A 23,094-nucleotide genomic window follows, 5' to 3' on the forward strand; every position below is an offset into this window, starting at 1 on the left:
CTAGCCAAAGGACTAGGAACTGGGCAGCTTACTAAGAGAGAAACCATTTAAAAAAAATAAAAAACCTCTTACTCTAATCAAACGCCATTAAAAATACTGTGGCTCCACCCAAACCCCCATCAACAAAGACCAAATGCTGAGGAGAGAGCCTAGACTTCTATCTTTAACAAGCTCTAATGGGCCCTTTCCCCCAATGGTGTCAGCATAGACCATTTTCATCCCCACCTGGTAGCAATGATGCACTCCTCTCCCTTCATGCTGGGGAGATGTCAGAGAAAGCTTAGTAGGAAGGCAAGACCTTCACCACCTACAGGGTTAACTACTAAATCCTCTCAACCATCATGTCAGTGGAGGCCACAATGGAGCAGTAATGAGGCCCTCCTCCCCATGCCAGGCAGAGTGGCCACATGAAAGGACTAAGGGGAGCCTAAACTACCACTCCCATTCAGCAGTAATAAGGAACTCTTCTCACTTCTCTTCCAGGGGTATCAGCAGAGGCTGAGTCAGGAACTTGGATTTTTTTTTTTTAAAGATTTTATTTATTTATTTGACAGACAGAAATCCCAAGTAGGCAGAGAGGCAGGGAGAGAGAGAGTGGGCGAGGCAGGATCCCTGTTGAGCAGAGAACCCGATGCCGGGCTCCATCCCAGGACCCTGAGATCATGACCAGAGCTGAAGGCAGAGGCTTGAATCCACTGAGCCACCCAGGTGCCCCAGGAACCTGGACTTCTATTTGCACCTAACAGTAATGAATAGGCAATTCCTCTCCATTTACTAGGAGAGTGTCAAGGAGTCTGGCTAAAACAGAATACTTAAATAAGATCCAGAGTCTCATAACATAATACGCAAAATGTCCAGAGTAAAACTGAAAACCACTTATCATACCAAAATACCAATCTTCAGCTTTAAATGGAAAAAGCCAAAAACCAAAAAACAAACAAAATCAGCAAATGAAAACATTGAGACAACATGGATGTTGGAATTATCTGGCAAATATTTAAAAGCAGCCATCATAAAAATGATTCAATGAGCATTTACAAAAACATCTGAAATAAATGGAAATAAAAGTATCAGGAAAAGAAAGTCCTCAGATATAAAATATATGAAGAAGAACTAAATGGAAATTCTGACATTTAAAACCAAAATAACAAACTTGATAGATGGGCTCAACAGTAGAATGGAGGGGACAGAGGAAATATCAGTGAGCCTAAAAGACAGAACAACAGAAATTACCCAACATGAACAGAGAAAACAGACTGGAGAAAAAAAAAAAAAAGAAAGAAAGAAAAGCAAAAAAAGAACAGAGCCTCAGGACCTGTGGGATTATAATAGAAGATCTAACATTAATGCCATTTAAATCTCAAGAGGAGAGGAGAAAGATGACAGAGCTGATAGAATATTAGAAGAAATAATAGCCAAAAATACCCCAAATTGGCAAAAGACAAACAGATTCAGGAAGCTGATCAAACATCAAACAGGATAAACCCAAAGAAATCTATGCCAAAATACCTTACAGTCCAACTGAAACACATAGAAGACCAAAGACAAAGACAAACTCTTGAAAGCAGCCAGGGAGAAAAAGCATATTACCTGCATAGGACAATAACTACAGTGAATTAAAAAACCATAAAGACCAAAAGGAAGTGACATATTTTTCATGTGCTAAAAAAAAAAAGGAGCTGTTAATAAAGAATTCTGTATCCACTGAAAATATCCTTCAGGAATAAAGAAATCAAGATATTCTAAAATGTCTTGGAAAAGGAAAATTAAAAGAGTATGTATGTCACTTATGGACCTACCCTAAAAGAACTACTGGTAAAAGGAGATTCTCTAAACATAAAGACAGTGATCAAAGAAGGAATCCAAAAATAACAGTAAGCAAAAAATGAATATGGAAAGAGCAAAAATATGGGTAAATACAATGAACTTAGTTTTCCCTTCTTTTCTAATTTTTTAAAACTATATTAGATTGCTGAAGCAAAAATTTTAACACTGATGTGGATCTCAACGTACAAAGGGAAAATATATAAGACAATTACATTACAAAAGGGATTTAAAAGAAGGTAAGGTTTCTACACTTTATTCTAAAAAATGGTAATACCAGTAGACTTTAATAGTTACACATGTACAATGCAATACCTAAAACACCAAGAAATCACACCTAGAAAAACTATTCAAAGAGATATACTACAGATAGAAAAACAGTACACAAAAATCTAAATGGAATTCTAAAAATATATTCAGGGAACCCAGAGGAAAAAGAAAACAGGAAAAAAGTAGAGAACAGGGGCGCCTGCATGGCTCAATGGGTTAAAGCCTCTGCCTTCTGCTCAGGTCATGATCCCAGGGTCTTGGGATCGAGCCCCACATTGGGCTCTCTGCTCAGCCGGGAGTCTGCATCCCCTCCCCTCTCTGCCTACTTATAATCCTGTCAAATAAACAAATAAAATCTTAAAAAAAAAAAAAAAAAAGTTGAGAACAGAAAACAGACCAAAAAATGCCAGATTTAAGCTTAACACGTCCATAATTACATTAAACGTAAATGCTATAAATTCACTAAATAAAAGAGATTGGCAGAATGGATTTTAGAAAGTGACACCCAACTATATTCTATCTGTAAGAAATTACACATGACTGGATGGATCTGATTGAAAAAAGCCTATCTCAAAAGGTCATATATGGTAAGACTCCATTTACATAATGTTCTTGAAATGACAAAATTATAGATCTGGAAATAGATCAGAGGTTGCCAAAGGTTACAGATGGTAGTGAGGGAAGGAGTGGGTGTGACTATAATAGTATGGTAGCATAAGGGATATCTTTATGGTGACAGAACAGTTCTGTAACTTGACTGAGGCAGTTACCACAAATCTACAAATATGATAAAAGACATACAATATGTTGGACACTGCACAAGTCAATTTCCTGGTTTTTAAATTTTATTATAGTTATATAAGATATAACTTATATAAGTTATATAAGGTATATTGAGTGAAAAGTACACAGGACCCTTCCCTACTTTGCAATTCCTATGATTATCTCAGAAGAAAAGCTTAAAAAAATCAAACTGTCAGAGTTCAAATCCAGATTCTACTACTTCTGTATGAATTTGGGTTTCATGCATTGTTTTGTCATATAACAGTGTCTATACCAAGTTATGACAAGAAGTAATGCCTTAAAAAAGGTTAACTATGGATATGTGCAGCAATGCAGATGAATGAATCTCAAAAGCATTATCATAAGTGAAAGAAGCCATCTGCAAAAGCCTACATATTACATGAATCTGTTCATATGACATTTTGGAAAAGGCAAAAACTATAGGGCTAAAATCAGGTCATGGTTTCCTGGTGCTGAGTGTAGGGAGAGAGGACTACACATATCTCTGACTAATGTCTCTAGTAGAGTTTTGACTTCTGAAGTTATGCTAATATTCTACATATTAAAAAAAATAAAAGTAAATAACAAGGATGGGAGGGACAAACCAATTTTTAAAAAGCTGGTAGGGGAGCAGAAGACATAGTGATGCAGATCGTGGATTGAGAAGGCTCCTGTTTGGTTTCTGCCCCCTCCTTCCCTGGCAGCATGGCCTGGGGCTACTCCCCTCCCGAACCTTTCCAAGACCCTGTCTGAGGTTTAAAACCCATTAAACTGACTGTAAACAGACCAAACAAACCAACTATTTCAAATGTTATCATATAACCAAAGTGAGCAAGGAGGGAGTGGTGGAAGGGACTAATTCAAACACTTTGACTACATGCTCTCAGTCTGGGGGAAAATACTACAAACAAATCTTGAGCTGTTTTTAGTAAGTAAATCCAAACTGAGAAACATTAAAAAAAAACCCACAAAACTGGCCGTATTCTTCAAAAATCTCAATAACATGAAACACAAAGAAAAGCTAAAAATTATTACGGGTTAAGGAGATTAAAGAGACACATAAACTAAATGTAATACAACTTAGACTGGATCCTTTCTTGCAGAGAAAAAAACTATCTTAAAGGATATTACTGGGACAGTTGACAAAAGTAAATATAATAACTGTAGATTAAAGTATTAGAATATAAAATATAAAGTATTAGAATATAAAAGTACATTATACTTTTAGTGTAATGATGTTAAGGTTCCTGAATTTGATAACTGTACTAGAGTTATTTAAAAGAATATCCTTATTCTTAGGAAGTACACTAATACATTAATAAGGATCATGTTGCATATATGCAACCTTTTTAAATAGAGTTCTAAAAAAAGTAATATTAGATATATAATACATATAAATAAGTAAAGAGAGGGGAAGAAAGAAGGAGAGAAGGAGAGAGAGAGGGAAAATGCCTCAAAGGAGCTGGGGTGTTCATAATAAGGATAAGAAATTAGAGACTGGAGCAGCAATAGGAGAGGAACACTTACCCCACCCTAAGGTAAGTGGGCACAGTAGGAAACAGCCTCTAACTGAGAAGGCAGTAGAGGAAATAGTAACTCAGGGGATACTCAGATCATCAGTTAAGACAAAGAAAAAGCATTCAGAAGAAGTCAGGGACATCCAGTAGTTTGCTGATAACACAAGAAAAGTCTGGATGGACAAGAAAAGCAGAGGATTTGGCTTGGAAATTTGTACTTCCAGAGAAGTTAGAAGATTAAAGTCTGAGACACAAAAAATGACTTGAGGGCAAAAGAGGTATTTTAAAGTAGGTAAGAATCAGTACTGGTACATCCCAAGGTAGCCATTTAGTTTAAGTCTCAAGGTTCCTAATGCTCAGCTCTGTGATTAAAATTTCAGTATCTCGAGAGGCCCACCACCAGGAAGGCTTTCCAACTCCATTCTGCCAGAGCACAAGCTATGCTTACCCAGGATCCTGTAACAGCCTACTGCCTATCTCTATCATTTAACCCACATTCAATACATAAAGTTGAACGAATTAATGACCTATTACAGCCTGAGTGGCTATGAGAAGACAAACTGGAAATCAACTTAATAAAGGAATGACACAGCAGAATTTCATTTCTCAAAAAAAGTTTCTGAAGTATATAAAATAAGGTGTTGTCTTAAGATTCAAAGCATACATGATGCAGAATTACTTCAACTGATTTTGGTAAAAGAAATATGCTTACTGTACAACAAGCTGCTGGCACACAGTTCCATTCTCTGTTATCAGCTCATTCAGTTTTAATTCAAGGTGAACTTTACCCTAAAATGAGAAAAAAAAAAAAAAAAAAAGGTCTATTTTACTGACCAAATACTAAAGGTAAGTACTTTTTCCAATGGTACCAATAATATCTAGTTGTTCACTAATTATATTTTAGTGATCCCTAGCACATGGCTTTGCCCACATAAAGTACTTGTTAAATGACTAATAACCAACAATGTAGATCTAGAAGTCAAATGCTCATATCAGACATGGTACTCCAATCAAAGAATTTAAAGCCCAGTTCAAAGAATATTTATGAATCTCAATTACCATGGCTTAAAAAAAGAAAAAAAAAGACAGTACTTATGTTTTAAGAAGATTTAGCAGATTATAAAATGTAGAATGTTTTTTCCAGAAAAGATACACCATCAATAAGAACAGAGGCAATATCATTAAAGGTCAAGAGAAATACAATTCTAAAACAATAAAACTGGGTTAAAGCTAGTAAGATTTAATTTGTCAACAGTTTTCTGAAAATTAAAGATTCATGGAATATCTATAATATTTTAGCAGGCACTGTAGGACTGGCCAGGAATCAACAGATATATAAGACACAATCACTCCTTACAAGAAGCTCACAGTCTAGTTCAGGAGACAATAAATAAAGATAACAATATACAACCAAAAGCATTACTGAAAAAATGGGATACTGAAAATAAGTAAGTGCTTTCTTCAATAACTATTAATAAATGGATTTTTAAAAAATTCAATAGTATAAATTTAAAGTAAACTATAAACTCATGAAACAAAGGTTTAGAAACAATATAATAGAGAGCTTGAGGTTTCCACCCAGCCACTGGCAATGAGCAATTCTAAACTGGTTATGAGCAATTCTAAAGTGGTTAAGATCAGTCCTGGATTACCTCCACCCAGCTGACAAGACAAATTGCCACGGCGGAGATTTCAGGGCTGTGATGTCTAGGGGCTGATGACGTTAAGTAATTTCATCAGAGGTAAGAAAGTTCATTATCAAGCTACTGTTCCTCTTTGGAACAACCCCTTTTAGACATTCTTTCACAGGCATCTAACTTGAATCAGCCTCACTATTTTATGGGTGTTTATTCCATGAGAGTGAATCTGAGGTCTGCTAACTACAAAGCTCAAGGTTAGACGGATACTAAGTGATGAGCAATAAACACTGACTGATGGATCTCAATGCAAAAGTCTGCATGAGAAAGCTAAACTCTAAAGAAACAAAGGCAACAGTAGGGGCAAAACTGGCAGTTAGGTGGAACTGGAACTATATCAAGCAAATTTTCCACTAAAAATCCAGGCACAGGGCGCCTGGGTGGCTCAGTGGGTTAAGCCGCTGCCTTTGGCTCAGGTCATGATCTCAAGGTCCTGGGATGGAGTCCGGCATCAGGCTCTCTGCTCAGCAGGGAACCTGCTTCCCTCTCTCTCTCTCTGCCTGCCTCTCTGGCTACCTGTGATCTCTCTCTGTCAAATAAATAAATAAAAATCTTAAAAAAAAAAAGTCCAGGCACAAATATTTATAAAATCATATAAAATTTATGAAATAGGTCTTTCATTAATCCTGCTTTAAAACTCACTACCCCTAGGGCACCAGAGTGGCTCAGTGGGTTAAACCTCTGCCTTCGGCTCAGGTAATGGTGTCAGGGTCAATATCGGGCTCTCTGCTAAGCAGGGAGGCCTGCTTCCCCCTCTCCCTCTGCCTGCCTCTCTGGCTACTTGTGATTTCTCTCTGTCAAATAAATAACTAAAATCTTAAAAAAAAAAAAAAAAAGACCCCTGCTATTTAAGAGTGATCCAGAAGAAGTCCATGATATGTAGTAATTTTTCATATTTCTCAACTAGATTTTTGAATCATCTATGCTGTCACTTGCCTAGTGAATGAGCCTAGCCAACTGCATCAACATTTGAATCTCAAAGCAGTTTTACTATTTTAACATGTATGCATTTTTTTTTAAAGATTTTATTTATTTATTTGACAGACAGAGATCACAAGTAGGCAGAGAGACAGGCAGAGAGAGAGAGAGAGAGAGAGAGAGAGAGAGAGAAGCAGGCTTCCTGCGGAGCAGGGAGCCCGATGCGGGGCTCGATCCCAGGACCCTGAGATCATGACCTGAGCCAAAGGCAGCAGCCCAAACCACTGAGCCACCCAGGCGCCCCAACATGTATGCATTTTATGGTAGAAACTGTATGGTGGAAATTGGTATGGTATAGTATTGGTATGGTAGAAATTTTAATGCTAACAGGGCATTCCCAACTGTGTCTCAGGAAATGTCTAGAATCTATTCTATTTCTAAAACAACAGAAACTGTTAAAACAGAGTAGAAGTATAATAATTTCATGCACAACTAAAAATCATAGCACTGTATCAAGCAAAATCTAGATATTAAAAGAAAAAAAAAAGTATCTACTTAATGGGATTCTACCAGGAATCAATATCACTGAGTCACAGCCTACCTACTATGTTCATTATTCCTACTCTCTGTTAAAAAGACCTTTCCTTTGGTATTAGTCAACAATAACGTAACTGTATATTTAACTGGGTCAAGAAAAGAGTGTAGACAGGATACAAGACATTTATTATTAGGGTAGGACACTAAAATGAAAAAGCACTACGAACTAAATCAAGGAAATTATAATTTCTAAACTGTAAAACACTACCTCACCGTATACTTTAAACATGGGAATATATACATGATACTTAGTAAAAGTAGTAAGATACAAATCAGGTTGTATAATATAATGTTAATCTGTAAAAATAAAATGTACTATATATATTACTATATAAATTTACTATAAGGTCATCTACTAAAATATTGCTAGAAGTTAACTTTGGTTGGTAGGATTTCAGAATTTTTTGCTCACCCAGATTTTTAAAATTTCTACTACCAATGTGTCCTGGTATTTAGCAAAAACAAAACACAACAAAACAAAACAAAACTTTAAAAAATTATTTAAAGCTACTTCTTAGTGTTAGAAGCCCAAATCTATCAACATTTTAGGAAAAAATATTTAGAATTCCTTAATACATTCACACAAAAGTTTAGTTTCATTTATATCTGTTACCATTTTATAGATCTGGATTGTAGCAAAACAAGTTTGGTGGTTTTCGTTTTTCTGGGGGTTGTTTTTGTTTTTTGGACAGGGTAGTTTTGAGTTCAGCAAAACATTTCCTAGTCTCCTCTGAAGCCAGGTGACAGTGACCAGGGACAGTCATATCATACAATTCTGGCCAATGAGATATAAGTAGATGTTGCTGGTGGGGCATCTGAAGAAGCTTGTTGCATGAGACTCCCTAACTTTAGCAGTGGCTTGAAAGGCTGAAGAACTTAAATAAAACAGTCTACAGTCTAATGACGCTGGGATATAAAAACTGGAGTCCAGGGTCCACCAAGGTAGAGTGCCACTGGCAAAACGGCAGGCTTTCTGCTGCAATCTCTGAAAGACTATGCCTAAGGAGTAAGTGTGAACAACACTGACCAGCCTTTACAAAAACTAAAACTTGGCCTAAAATCAGCTGAATCTCTAACTAGATTGAGGTGATCACCTATAGATAGTAAGTAAATCTTCTCTGAAGGAAAAAAAAGACCTTGTCATCCACAGCTTCAAATTATCTCTAAAATATTTCATATTTTTAAATGTCTAGCATTCCATCAAAAATTATGAAGCATGCCATACAAGACCATACACCAAAAAACAAAATGAAAACAAAAACCAACAAAAAGCAGGAGATGCAGATGCTGGAGTTAACTGACAAGAGGCAGTTAAAATAGATGCTTACATTTTTTTAAGGTAGACAACAAAATGAAAAACCCAGCAAAAAATCTGAAGAAGTTTATCGAATGAAAAGTTTAGAACTGGGCAACAAAATAACCAAAATGAAGATGTATTTAACAATGAATGAGCCATAGCCAAAATAAGAATTGGTGAAATGGGAGATTAGTCAGTGGCAAATATCCACAAAGAAGCACAGATAGGGAGAGAGCATAAGAGACATAAGAAACATAGGAAAATGGTCTATTATTCATATAATGGGAGTCTCAGAAGAGAAGACAGAAAAAATAGTGAAGGAAAAAAAAATAAAGAAATAATTGCCTGGAATTTTCCAAAACCAAAGAAAGACATCAAGGTAGAGATTTAAGAGCCCCTAGGAACACCCACAGGAAAAAACATTAAGAAAACCATAAGTAGGCAGAGCATAGTAAAACTAGTAAAAGCAAAAGATCAAAAGAAAATCTTAAAAGCAACTAGAAAAAAAGGAGACATTAGCTATAACGAAGCAACTACAAGATTCTGACAAGAACTATGCTTGATGATAAACATGCAATGTGATTTGGTCCACAACTGCTTCCTTTTTTTAAATTAACATACAATGTATTGTTTGTTTCAAGGGTACAGGTCTGTGAGCCATCAGTTTTACACAATTCACAGCACTCACCACAGCTACATACCCTCCCCAACATCCATCACCCCACAACTGCATTCTTATTATCCAATCTCTTAAGGGAGGTTCAATGATGAAAGTTACTTTCATATGTCGGGAAATATTGGAAGACCAAATTACTTGGCACTGTATTCTAAACGTTTTATTTAAAGTAAACCAAATTTTTAGGAACTATTATAATACTACATGCCTTTTATAGCAATGACTACATTAGGTTGATACATGCAATTATATCACATTAATTTATACTAGACAGCATATTTAGGAACTTATATTACTCTGGCACTGTCTGAAGGTTTCATAATATGCTAGCTTTACTTCAAATACTTTTATAAAAGTTCACACAGAAAAATCTGTGATCATTTTAATAGTACCATATAGAAGATATCATATGAATTTCTGCATACAGTTTGGGAAATTCAGATGTATTATAGGTATCTGGGAAAAACCCAATGCACACACTTCGGTCTAGGCTTTTTTTTTTTTTTTAAGTTTTTATCACAAAACACTGAATTATAGTAACCATTCCACATAAAAGAACTCAGTATTATTTCGACTGGTGAGAAATTTTCTTCATTCGGGGGGGGGGGAATCCCAACTTTGTAATTTCCACATATTTTCATATATAGTAATTAGCTATAAGATCATTTTGGACACAACTGACTAGCAGATGAAAAACAAAATAAAGGATTTACTTAATCTCTCTTATTTACGGAGGAATCTGTTTTTCCTCTGTGAAGACTTAACTTATCACAATCTAGAATGGCTCCTTTGTTATTTCATGTTTACAAATTTACAAATGAAGTTTCTTCATGAAACAATGAATTACACCTTTACATTCATTATATTTTAATCAGGCATGTTAAAAAAACAGATGTATGTATTATTAGGTATAATCACTGCATATGTTATTTTTAACACTTGTTTAAATAGGTAGGGGAGAGGACATACTAAAAAAAACAGTAACCATAAAACAATCAATAACTTACAGCATGATCCAGAAGTTCAAGATAAGCTTGTTGGTAATGAGGTAATTCGAAGACATGACTGATAGCATATCTAGATTTACTGCTTGTACAAGTTATGTGAGACATACAGCCCTAATAAGAGTACCAACTCTCCATATAAGAGATGTGGTTTGATCAGTCTTATGTGAAGGCATGCTCTTTATCACAGTACTTAAGAACTAAAGAAAGGAAAAATATTTCATGTTTGTTGTGAGTTCCAGCACTATACAGCTAACAGCATGGTTGCAGATAACTGAAGCCAAAAGAGGACGTATAAATAGAGGCACCAACACAATCCAAATTAACTTCATTTGTGTGGCAAAGAATAGTAGAAAGAACACCAAGTGAAGTAGGACAGTAACCACAACCAGAAATTAAGGAAAAGACTGCTTCAAAAAGGAATGGTCAACATTATGAAAAGCTACTGAAAGATCATATATGAGGACTGAAAAATGTCCACCAGACTTATTAACACAATCTCATGGGTAACATTAATGAAAGCCCTTTGTGCTCTCCCTCTGGCTCATTGTGGGGTATGAAGGCAGATCAGAGTGGGTTCAGAAGAGAATGTTTCAATATACAGGGAATAACCACAAAACAAAAACAAAAAAAGAACAGAAAAAGAAGTGTAGGAAAATGCACTCATGAAATATTGATAATGTCTTGAATGTCTGGAAAGAAAACTGAAAATAACTGACATTATTAACAGCAATAATAAAGGATTTGGGAAACAGTCCAAGTTAAGAGGTTTAGTGTTCTTTGTAACTTTCAACTGTTTTGGTATAAAACCCGTTTTTTCCTACTATTGGGATCTTTTCAATTCAAGGCTAAATTACGTTTCTGCATGTTACTTCCCTACAACTTCAGAACTGAAGGGAATCCTATACACTGAAGTTCTCATGCCTCAGACAACAATAGGTTAACAACTGTTTTAGATACAAATGACAATTAGTAGTAGAGCTAGGAAATGAAACATCTTCTTCCCTTCTGAAGTAGATATGCCAATCATTTCCTTTACTTAAACCCCTTTCTTAGGGATCATGCCTCCCAAAGCCCCAGAACAGACTGCACTACAGTGACTTTACCCCTTCACCCCCATCATACCAATTAGAATGCAGCAGACATCTGACCCTAGTTGGGTCAAATTCTCTAAATTGTGGCAGAAAACTAAATTAGACCTCAGAAAGTGAGGGGCTGTATGGTCATGTAAACTCAAAGACTGATGTGGGCATTTTCTTTTAGCTGTCAACAAGAGATTAAAGAGAAGCAGAAGTGAGAAAGACATAATCTCATCAGATGTACAAAAATACAAGGGAATATCATCATTAATGTTTTTTCCTTTTCATTTTGCAAAGCGAATAATATTAAAATGACAGGACAAAACAGAGAGAGAATATTAATTATTCATTTTACAAAATGAGAGAGAGGAAAAAACACTATTTAAACAGTGAGTACTTCTACTCAATAAGCACAGTGAGCAAACAAGTGGGAAGAAATCAATCAGGGGATCTCAGTTCCCAGGTGCCCCTTGCAGTATCTAAGGCTGCACTGAGTTGAAGTCCACAGTGTAAAAATACAATATATATTTTTTATTTGGTCCCAAATGCAAGCCAATTATTTTATGTAGTGATCAAGCAGAAACAAACAAACCACCCAATATTTCAGGATACTTTATGAGAAATTACAATCTTCTTATAAACAATTTTGACTCTGTGAACTGTATCTAGTTTATTGTTGTAATAAATAAATACCTGACCTCCACCTCAAAGGCAGCTCCTCAGTAAATGTCAGCTCTTACTGAGCATACTGAAGTTCTTGCAATTATACCAACAAGTTCCCCAGGAACTTTCAAATGCCCCTCCCTTTTTCTTGGAGCTAATTTGAGTAGGCTTCTGATCCTTATACTTGATGTGTCCCCTCCTAATAATATGCTGAAGCCTTTTCACGATCAAAACTACAAGAGTGAAAAGCAGTAAAGCACTGTGGTTGGGAATTTTAGACTCAGACTAGATCACTATTGAAACCACAGCTTCATCACCTAAAAGCTCTGATTTTGGAGATGTCATTTAACCTCTTTCAATCCATTTTCTGTATTTATAAAATGCGGTAATGCTACCTACACCTCATAATGCTTTTCTGAAGATTAAATGAAAAAATGTACATTAAGTACGTAATACTGTGCTGCTTATATACCGTTTAATCACTAATAGTAATTATTAGGTGGAATTCCTACTGAACTCAATTCTTTCCATAGCTTTCTATTATGGCTCCACCAACTGCTATTCTTTCCATATTTTTGTAAAATTTTATAAACTTTATCCAAGTGAACAAATTTATTAAAAAGCAGGATGTGTATGAATCATAGGCTGCTTATTCTACCTTTTCTAGGCTCACAAAGTTAATGTGGTATTTCTAGATCAGTTTTGGGGCTGAACAACATTTCCAATAGTACCATATTAACTTGAAAGGTGTTGTGTATCCCTCCCACCCACTGAAGTACTCTTCCTCCTAAAATTTATTTTTAAAGAATTCAAACTTACTAATTATCATTTAAGCAAAAGACATGTAAAGGTTAATAACTCATGGTCACGAAAATCACTTATATCAAATAAAAAATGCTGACATTATCTCTACAATCAAGTGTTATTTCCAGAATTTTTATGTTTCAGAGATGAGCTTTACATATATCACTAAATAAAAGCTTATCATCCAATACTAATCTCTAATACCATCTCCAAGAATTACACAGAATAGTCTAGAGAGATTTCTACTTTTTGAGAGTTGGGGGCCTTAAATCTTTTAGCAAGTTTATGTTTATATTTTTATTGGAACTTCAATAAACTACATCTTAAAATAATCCTCAAATTTCATTTTATACCAAATTCTTAATGCCTTTTCTTATTTTACTTTTTTTTTTTTTTTTAAGATTTTATTTATTTATTTGACAAACAGACACAGCAAAAGAGGGAACAAAGGCAGGGACAGTGGGAGAGGGAGAAGCTGGCCTCCTGGTGCACAGGGAGCCCGATGTGGGGCTTGATCCCAGGACTCTGGAATCATGACCTGAACCGAAGGCAGACGCCCAATGACTGAGTCACCCAGTAACCCCCTTATCTTACTTTCTGTTAAAATAATTAAAAAGGAAAACTGCTACTTTAAAACTTTCCTATCTGCCTTTGGGTAAAGTTATTTTATGGAAATGGAAAGGACCACCTGAGCGACTGCCAGTAGACAGGTATTTTACATATGTGTAGCAACTGACAGCTTTCACAACTGCTGTTAAAGATATTTCACTTAATTCTCTCAATCATACAAGTCAACATTGCAACTTTCATTTCCATTCTATACAACTAAAATTCAAGGTCAGTGAAGTAACCACATATGAAAATTAGGACCTAAATTTTTTTACTTCTAGTGTAAAAGCTTTTCTATTTTGTCAAACTGCCTCTCACCTGGGTTGTACACAATAGTGGCTAAGTGTGATGTGAATTTCAGTTATTGCCAAATGGGAAGAAAAGAACATTAAAATGAGGTCGAGTGAACAAAAGTTTCAATTGTATTTTGTACTTAAGAAGGGGTTTTATATACAAATACTTAAGTTTTTGAGAATTTAATTAAAGAGAATGCTTGAGACATTAGGAGGACACAGAGACACAGGCACTTTATTTGCAAATATCTGTGGGTGTATATGCAGCACTTTTTTCTTGTCTTAAACTTCTGTTTGAGTCACAGTGGCAAATTTTAACTTCTTTGAGAGGAAGAATTCTGCTTGCAGTATGTCGTCTTCAGGTTTCACAATGGTTTCACAATCCTTACCGTATTTTATAAATAAACAGTTACCAAAAAAAGGATTCCCTTTAGGGGTGCCTGGGTGGTTCAGTGGGTTACAGCCTCTGCTTTCTGCTCAGGTCATGATCCCTGGGTCCTGGGATTGAGCCCCAAGTGGGGCTCTCTGCTCAGCAGGGAGCCTGCCTCCCCCCCACACCTGCCTGCTTCTGCCCACTTGTGATTTCCGCCTGTCAAATAAATAAATAAAATCTTGGGGGGAAAAAAAAAAAGGACTCCTTTTAGATAGAAATAACAATTTCTAAGAGCAACTCAGACTTTCAAAAACAAACAGAAAGTTAAGCTACTTGGCTAAACATACATCTTTATTCACATATAGATCTGTAAGACCTCTTATTTTGGCAAGAGGAAAGAAGAGCTTTAAAAAGAGTAATGAGATCTTTTCAAATAGAAAGGTGAGGAACAGGAAGAGTGGGTGTAAGAATGAAAGGCTCTGCAAGGTGGGCTCAAGCATGGTTTGAATGAATAACATTTTCCCAAGACTAGTTTATTAAAAGAGTAAACAGAGCATCCTGGTTAGAAGAGATGAAATCACAGACTTCTAGGACTCTCCTCAAAGTCAGAATTAATAAAACACATTTTTTCTCTTAAAAAATTTTCCCATCTTAAAAAAAATTAATAATCTGTCACTGCCACTCAAACAAAAGAACTAAAACAGGAAATGTCCCCCCAGTATAACCTCCCCAAACTCAGACACCCACCCACAATGTGCATTGTTTTTGAATTCATGTGACAAGGCATTTCTTTCCAGTTACATTTTACGTAAAGGTCTATAATATTTGTTACCAGAATTTAAACTAATGTATGACAAGCACTGTCTACAGAAACTAGTATAGTTTGTTTTCCACTTACTTTCTGTATGCTGACAGTCTCTCACATCAGCTAAGCCTTAATATTTACCTGAACCTCCGAATTGGAATCAACAGGCTGTAGTGAAAACCAGGTTTCTTTGCCACTGTGGTTACACAAATCTTCTTTTTTGATGGCTACTTTTCCTACAGGGAAAAAATATAAGGAAAACATTTTTTGTATCATCATTAGCACTATAATGTATAATACTCTACAGATAATATTTTAAAATAATTTGTACCTATTGACTAGAAAAAATCCATTTTTATAAAGTTTTTTTTTTCCTCATTAAACTTTTGTTTTAATGGGTCTCAAAACTCTGCGACAGATTTTTGGTCAAGGAGTTTTTTATATTCTAAGGAATGAAAAAGTGCTTCATTTCCCCCTTTCCCTTGGCAGACCCTTTTCTGGGTCACTGGGGATTTGACAAAAACTTAGTTATATTTACAAGCAACTGCATTTTTGAGTACTTATTCAGATTCACATTCTCACCCACAATATATCCCATGTAAAAAGCAATATACAATGATAGTGCAAACTAATCCTCCCAACCAGTTAACACAATGAATAAACCGTATATTTAGGGAGACATATCTCCATTTAATAAGAGTTCATAAGGGGCGCCTGGGTGGCTCAGTGGGTTAAAGCCTCTGTCTTCAGCACAGGTCATGATCCCAGGGTCCTTGATGGAGCCCTGCATCAGGCTGTCTGCTCAGTGGGGAGCCTGCTTCCCTTTCTCTCTGCCTGCCTCTCTGTCTACTTATGATCTCTGTCTGTCAAATAAATAAATAAAATCTTAAAAAATTTAAAAAAAGAGTTCACAAGTTTCAATTAAAAGAAAAACAGTATCATACATCACTAACAATACTGAAAAATGGCTTGAAAATTATGGAAGATTAAAACAGTAATTTTAAAATTTGCTTTTATCAAAACACTATCAACGCTGCTTCAATACACACACACACACACACACACACACAAAAAATCAGGGCAGTTCCCGAAAGAGTTTCCACCTCTCAGAGAAAGATATAGTACAATGAACAAAGTTGTATGAGAGGAAGAAACAGAAATGTTCTTATTATAATGAAGTATTTGCCATGTTGGTACAAAGCATTTCCTTCCTCAATTCAAGTTTTAAGAAACTGACATAGATTTTGCATATGACTGACAATTTATTTCAAGATTCTACACCAAAGCTTCAACAAAAGATGTATGTCAAAGTCAAAGTACGCTTTCTTCTATAAAATAAGAATTTTTGCTTTAAGGGCCCTAATTATACTTCATTTCCTTTCTCTTCTATCTTGGTCTTTTAGTTCCACATTTGAAAACTTTTAGGACAGTAACAAATTTTCTGTCAAGATATACCAACTTTTTGTGTATCAAGTGGAAAGGAAGGACAGGACAAGAAAACAAACCCAGAAAAACCTTTAAAATTCTATTCTGGAATTAGGCAGTGGTGATGGTTCCCCAAATCTGTGAATATATACGATGTGTGCATTGTATGTTAAGAGAGTGAGTTTTATGGCAAGTGAATTACACCTCAATTAAAAAATTGTTGTCAAAAAATTTAACCACATTAAAATTTTGATAAGCTTATCTTTCATTTCATGACCTGGAACTCAAACTACAAACATTATCTATATACATGTAATTTTAAGGAAAACATTAAAATACACAGCTACAAATATTTTTTTTAGAGAGGCAACTGTATTAATATACAACCCAAAAGAGAACAACTGAAAAATAGTAAACTAGATCTAGTAACACATAAAGCTTAAAACACATAAAATTTTTAAATTAATAAACTGGCCTCACAATAAGCACAAATCTTTCCAACTTCCTTTAAAATATACTGGATGAAATCTAATGTAAAGGCCAAAATCTTCTTGTGAATATATGGAATTATAATTCATTCAAATTTTGTTAAGAAACAGCATCATGAAAATAATATACTTCAGCCTTTGTTTGGTTAAATTTAAGATACAAAATGATGGGAAAACAGAAATTCTTCCAGTACCAAATATAAACTAAAAGCCAATTTAGGTACTAACTCAACACCAAAATATTCTTTATACTATTGAAGATATTTAGGTTAAGAGTCAAATTGTACAAATCTCTTGATACATTTTACCTACAGATTTTATCAAATCCCTGAAAAATCAATACAATACCAGGAATGGCTTAGAATATAGAATATGACAAAGTATTAAATATCTCATATCACAATAAATCATGATTAATATAATTCGTTCAAGCAGTTCCATTTACCACTGATTTCACTTCAGGTATAAACATTAAGGCAATGTGTAACAGTTTGATACATATATACTCACACATGTACCTACAGAAATAGATCTATAAATCCCATAGCTGAAGTTCTTTCCCATTATGAATCTTGGTATCTGGGGCGCCTGGGTGGCTCAGTGGATTAAGCCACTGCCTTCGGCTCAGGTCATGATCTCAGTGTCCTGGGATCGAGCCCCACATCGGGCTCTCTGCTCAGCAGGGAGCCTGTTTCCCACTCTGTCTCTGCCTGCCTCTCTGCCTACTTGTGATCTCTCTCTCTGTCAAATAAAATAAATAAAATCTTAAAAAAAAAAAAGAATCTTGGTATCTATGCATTGTTTGTGTTCTCTCCCCAGAAAAAATGCACAGGTGTTATCTGGCACATAATTTTAAAAGAGTTTACTCACCATCCAGAAACTAACTGGCAGATTCCTGGTTAAGAGCCCTATCCTACAATTTTCAGGATTTTTAGATTTATACATAATTTATGACTATATATGCAAATATACATGTGTGTATATGTGCTGATATTAAAAGTATCACCAAAGCAAGCTCCCAGGGTTTTTAAAAAAGTTTATTTGGGGGGCACCTGGGTGGCTCAGTGGGGTAAGCCTCTGCCTTCAGCTCAGGTCATGGTCTCAGGGTCCTGGGAATGAGCCCCACATTGGGCTCTCTGCTCAGCAGTGAGCCTGCCCCACCCCTGCCTGCTTCTCTGCCTGCTTGTGATCTCTCTCTGTCAAATAAATAAATAAATAAATAAGAAAAAATAATAATAAAATAAAATTAAAAAGTTTATGTGGAAGTTTACTGGTTTGACTGATTCATTTACTCATTTCAATAACTAATCACAATGGCACAGTGCTTTAAATGTTGATGTGATTTCCAGACTCCCCCAAAGTATACTTCACCAGTTATGCCTCTAAAACCTAGAGTAGGAATCTATCTATTCCATTTATGACTCACAATTCATATCATTGGATATACACCTTCTCTGTCACAGATGCCTTTCCCAAAAGAGAATACTCTCTTAGTTCATAGGCAAAAATTCCCAGAAGCCAAGTACCTTCTTCCTCCTATTTCAGATCTCATGCATCCACGGTACTCGCTATCATGAAAAGGGTTCTTGTCTTCTCAGAGGGAAACCCTTCTCTGATTAGCTGCCTGAATTTTGTGCCTCTGATGGTCCCAAAGATAGTTTAGTGTTTACCATTTTGAACAAAGTTAAATCATTATTTAGTGGCTATGAAATCAACCACTAGGGATGCCTGGGTGGCTCAGTTGGTTGGACTGCTTTCGGCTCAGGTCATGATCCCGGAGTCCCAGGATCGAATCCCACATCAGGCTCCCAGCTCCATGGGGAGTCTGCTTCTCCCTCTGACCTTCTCTACGCTCATGCTCTCTCTCACTGTCTCTCTTTCTCAAATAAATAAATAAAATCTTAAAAAAAAAAAAAAAGAAATCAACCACTAAAAACAAACAAACAAACAAAACAAAAAAAAAACAAACACAACAACAGCAACAAAATCTCCCAGGAACAAACTACCCAACAATTTAAAGGTACTCTTTCATTTCCCCACTGTCCTGACAAACTCACAGACAGCAAGAGCTTAAACGGAACATAAATACATACACATACACACACCAGATGCTGTATTGGTTCCTTAAAATAAGACATGGAGAGGAAACACCGTAAGAAATGAAGGAACTGGGGCGCCTGGGTGGCTCAGTGGATTAAGCCGCTGCCTTCGGCTCAGGTCATGATCTCAGTGTCCTGGGATCAAGCCCCGCATCCGGCTCTCTGCTCAGCAGGGAGCCTGCTTCCCCTTCTCTCTCTGCCTATCTCTCTGACTACTTGTGATCTCTCTCTGTCAAATAAACAAATAAAATCTTTAAAAAAAAAAAATAAAAAAAAAAAAAAGAAATGAAGGAACTGTGGGCACAGAAACCATCTCTCTTGGTCTCTAAGTTAAAAAAAAAAAGTATTCTCAGCTTTCCAGCACCACTTCTAAGCAGAATTTTTTTGCCGTCTGTAAAAGCTGTGTTATATTTGGGCCCCATTTTTAGACACAACATATCCTTGGAAATTTCATCCTGATACAGATCACCAACTGGCAAATCTTAACAGTCCTGTTCTATGTGGACATTAGTAGAAATGGCTGAAAGAGCAGATAAAAGCAGTGACAACTGTGACTGCTTATAGAGGATAAAAAAGGACCAGAAGACAAAGTCTGGCAGATAGTCAACAATAGCAGTTCAGTCAACAGCAAAACTCTGATGACTCGGGAATAGAGTTTAGGTAGATACCTTTTGTTCTCTGTGGTAGCAGTCCAGTATATCAATGGTCTCCAATAAACCATACTTCCTTGGTCTATGCCACTGTGTGGTCCCCTCTACCACAGACTCTGGGTTTGACCATGTCATTTGCTTTTGCCAAATGGGACATCAGCAAATGTGATGCAAGCAGAATCTTAATAAACACCTGGGCAGTAGGGTTCAGCCTCTTAAAACACCAATATCTTGTGGAAAGGAAGACCCAGATAATAGCCAGTACCAGCCATGAGACACAGGAGGCAGGCCATTCAGTCCAGTCAATCTCCCAGATAACTGTACATCGGTGACCCCAGGTGAGACCAGCCGAGCTCAGCCCAAAGTGACAACCCTCAGGATCATGGCCAAATAAATGGCTGATGTATTAAGCCATCAAATACTGGAATGGTTTGTTATGTAGCAATAGATAGCTGATACTGACCCTATGCAAACGGATATGAAAGTGCAGTCTTAGGCAATTTTTAAACAATTAAGTTTAACTTCAGAGCTAAATGCCAGCAAAATTTACAAATTAAGGAGTTGGAAAAGACCTGAGCAATCTTAAACTCAGCTTTATTTTATAGATAAACCAGGCCTAAGAAGGTAAAGCTACGTTTTTAAGGTCACACAGCTAGTAAATGACAGAGTCATGAATGGAATTCAGGTCTGATATCCCAGTAATTTATTCTCATACTGTTATGAACCAAGGGTAAAGAAAAAAGTTGCCAAAGTCTACTAAGATAACCACAGTTTAGTTATTTGAGAGAGTGTGTCTCTCTTAAACTAAAATACCTAGAAAATACATATAAGGTAAAATATATGTTTTAATTTTCACATTATTAGTCTCACTGGAAATGGAAATGCATTCACATATAAAATTTTTCTCTTCTCTTTTTCTTTCAAGAGAAGACACTATACCTAAGGACAATATGTCATTCGGTATTTTTGCAACATCCTATCTTTTTTTTTTTTTTTTAAAGATTTTATTATTTATTTGACAAAGAGAAAGAGATCACAAGTAGGCAGAGAGGCAGACAGAGAGAGAGGGAGAAGCAGGCTCCCCGCTGAGCAGAGAGCCTGGTGCAGGGCTCCATCCCGGGACCCTGGGACCATGACCCGAGCCGAAGGCAGAGGCTTAACCCACTTAACCACACAGGTGCCCCATTTCCTTTCTTTTTTATTGCATAGTTCCTAGGTCTTAAGTTTTTAACTGATCTATTTAATCGGGTTTTTGCACTAACTACCTGGCATATGAAGATGACTCATATAAAATATTATGCCCCATATTGTTACGTTCCTAGGTCTTAGTTTAAATACATAATTTATGGTCAACTATGTTGACCATAGTTCCTAGGTCTCAAGTTTTTAACTGATCTATTTAATCGGGTTTTTGCACTAACTACCTGGCATATGAAGATGCCTCATATAAAATATTATGCCCCATATTATTACTTCTAGGAAGGGGAGGGAGTCAGTAGTCAAAATTAATTAGGATTATCTGTAATACCACAACAAAAAGAAAAAAATTCATATATTATTCAATTAAAAATTAAAAACAAGGGGCGCCTGGGTGGCTCAGTGGGTTAAAGCCTCTGCCTTCGGCTCAGGTCATGATCCCAGGGTCCTGAGATTGAGCCCCACGTCAGGCTCCCTGCTCAGCAGAGAGCCTACTTCCCCCTCTCTCTGTCTCTGCCTGCTTCTCTGCCTACTTGTGACCTCTCTCTCTCTGTGAAATAAATAAAAAATCTTAAAAAAAAAAAAATTAAAAACAAGCTCTTAAAACTATGTATTTTGGGGCCGCCTGGGTGGCTCAGTGGGTTAAGCCTCTGCCTTCAACTCAGGTGATGATCTCAGGGTCCTGGGATCGAGCCCCCCATCGGGCTTTCTGCTCAGCAGGGAGTCTGCTTCCCCTTCTCTCTCTGCCTGCCTCTCTGCCTACTTGTGATCTCTGTCAAATAAATAAATAAAATCTTTTAAAAAACTATATATTTTTATTTTATTTAATTTTTTTCAGTGTTTCAAGATTCATTGTTTACACACCACACCACTGCTCCATGCACTACATGCCCTCCTTAACACCCACCACTAGGCTCACCCATTGCCCCACCACCCTTCCCTCCAAAACCCTCAATTTGTTTCTCAGAGTTCAGTCTCTCATGGTTTGTCTCCCCCTCTGATTTATCCCAATTCACTTTTCCTTTCCTTCTCCTAACATCCTCCATGTTATTCCTTATGCTCCACAAGTAAGTGAAACCATATGATAACTGACTTTCTCTGCTTATTTCACTCAGCATAATCTCCTCCAGTCCCGTCCATGCTGATACAAAAGTTGGGTATTCATCCTTTCTGATGGCTCCATAATATTCTATTGTATATATGGACCAGATCTTCTTTATCTATTCATCTTCTGAAGGGCATCTTGGTTCTTTGCAGTTTGGTGATTGTGGACATTGCTGCTATGAACACTGGGGTACATATGGCCCTTCTTTTCACTACATCTATAGCTTTGGGGTAAATACCCAGTAGTGCAACTGCAGGGTCATAGAGTAGCTCTATATTTTTTTAAATTTTATTTATTTATTTGACAGACAGAGAGATCACAAGTAGGCAGAGAGGCAGGCAGAGAGAGAGGGGGAAGCAGGCTCCCCCCCGAGCAGAGAGCCCGATGCAGAGCCCAATGCGGGGCTCGATCCCAGGACCCTGAGATCATGACCTGAGCCGAAGGCAGAGGCCCAACCCACCGAGCCACCCAGGTGCCCCGGGTAGCTCTATTTTTAATCTTTTAAGGAATCTCCACACTGTTTTCCAAAGTGGCTGCACCAAGCTGCATTCCCACCAACAGTGTAAGAGGGTTCCCTTTCTCCACATCCTCTCCAACACTTGTTGTTTCCTATCCTGTTAATTTTGGCCATTCTAACTGGTATAAGGTGGTATCTCAGTGTGGTTTTGATTTCAATTTCTCTGATGGCTAATGATGATGAACATTTAAAACTATATTTGAGGGTACCTGGGTGGCTCAGTGGGTTAAGCCGCTGCCTTCAGCTCAGGTCATGATCTCAGGGTCCTGGGATGGAGTCCCACATCGGGCTCTCTGCTCAGCAGGGAGCCTGCTTCCTCCTCTCTCTCTGCCTGCCTCTCTGCCTACTTGTGATCTCTGTCTGTCAAATAAATAAATAAAATCTTTAAAAAAAATAAAATAAAA

At 36.7% G+C, this 23,094-nt stretch overlaps 1 protein-coding gene across 2 annotated transcripts in view; it reads right to left on the bottom strand.

Annotated features, from left to right (window-relative positions):
- Positions 1–23,094, bottom strand: part of RASA2 (RAS p21 protein activator 2) — a 135,112-nt gene that overhangs the window by 72,855 nt on the left and 39,163 nt on the right. For both annotated transcript variants that reach the window (XM_059391842.1, XM_059391841.1), the window contains exons 4-5: positions 15,351–15,445; positions 5,107–5,183 (exon numbers count right to left, since the gene is read on the bottom strand). In XM_059391842.1, coding sequence (XP_059247825.1) covers positions 5,107–5,183; positions 15,351–15,445 — 172 coding nt within the window. The remainder of the gene's footprint in view (positions 1–5,106; positions 5,184–15,350; positions 15,446–23,094) is intronic.

The sequence above is a fragment of the Mustela nigripes genome, chromosome 2, assembly GCF_022355385.1.
Source record: "Mustela nigripes isolate SB6536 chromosome 2, MUSNIG.SB6536, whole genome shotgun sequence".
NCBI classification, from domain to species: domain Eukaryota; kingdom Metazoa; phylum Chordata; class Mammalia; order Carnivora; family Mustelidae; genus Mustela; species Mustela nigripes.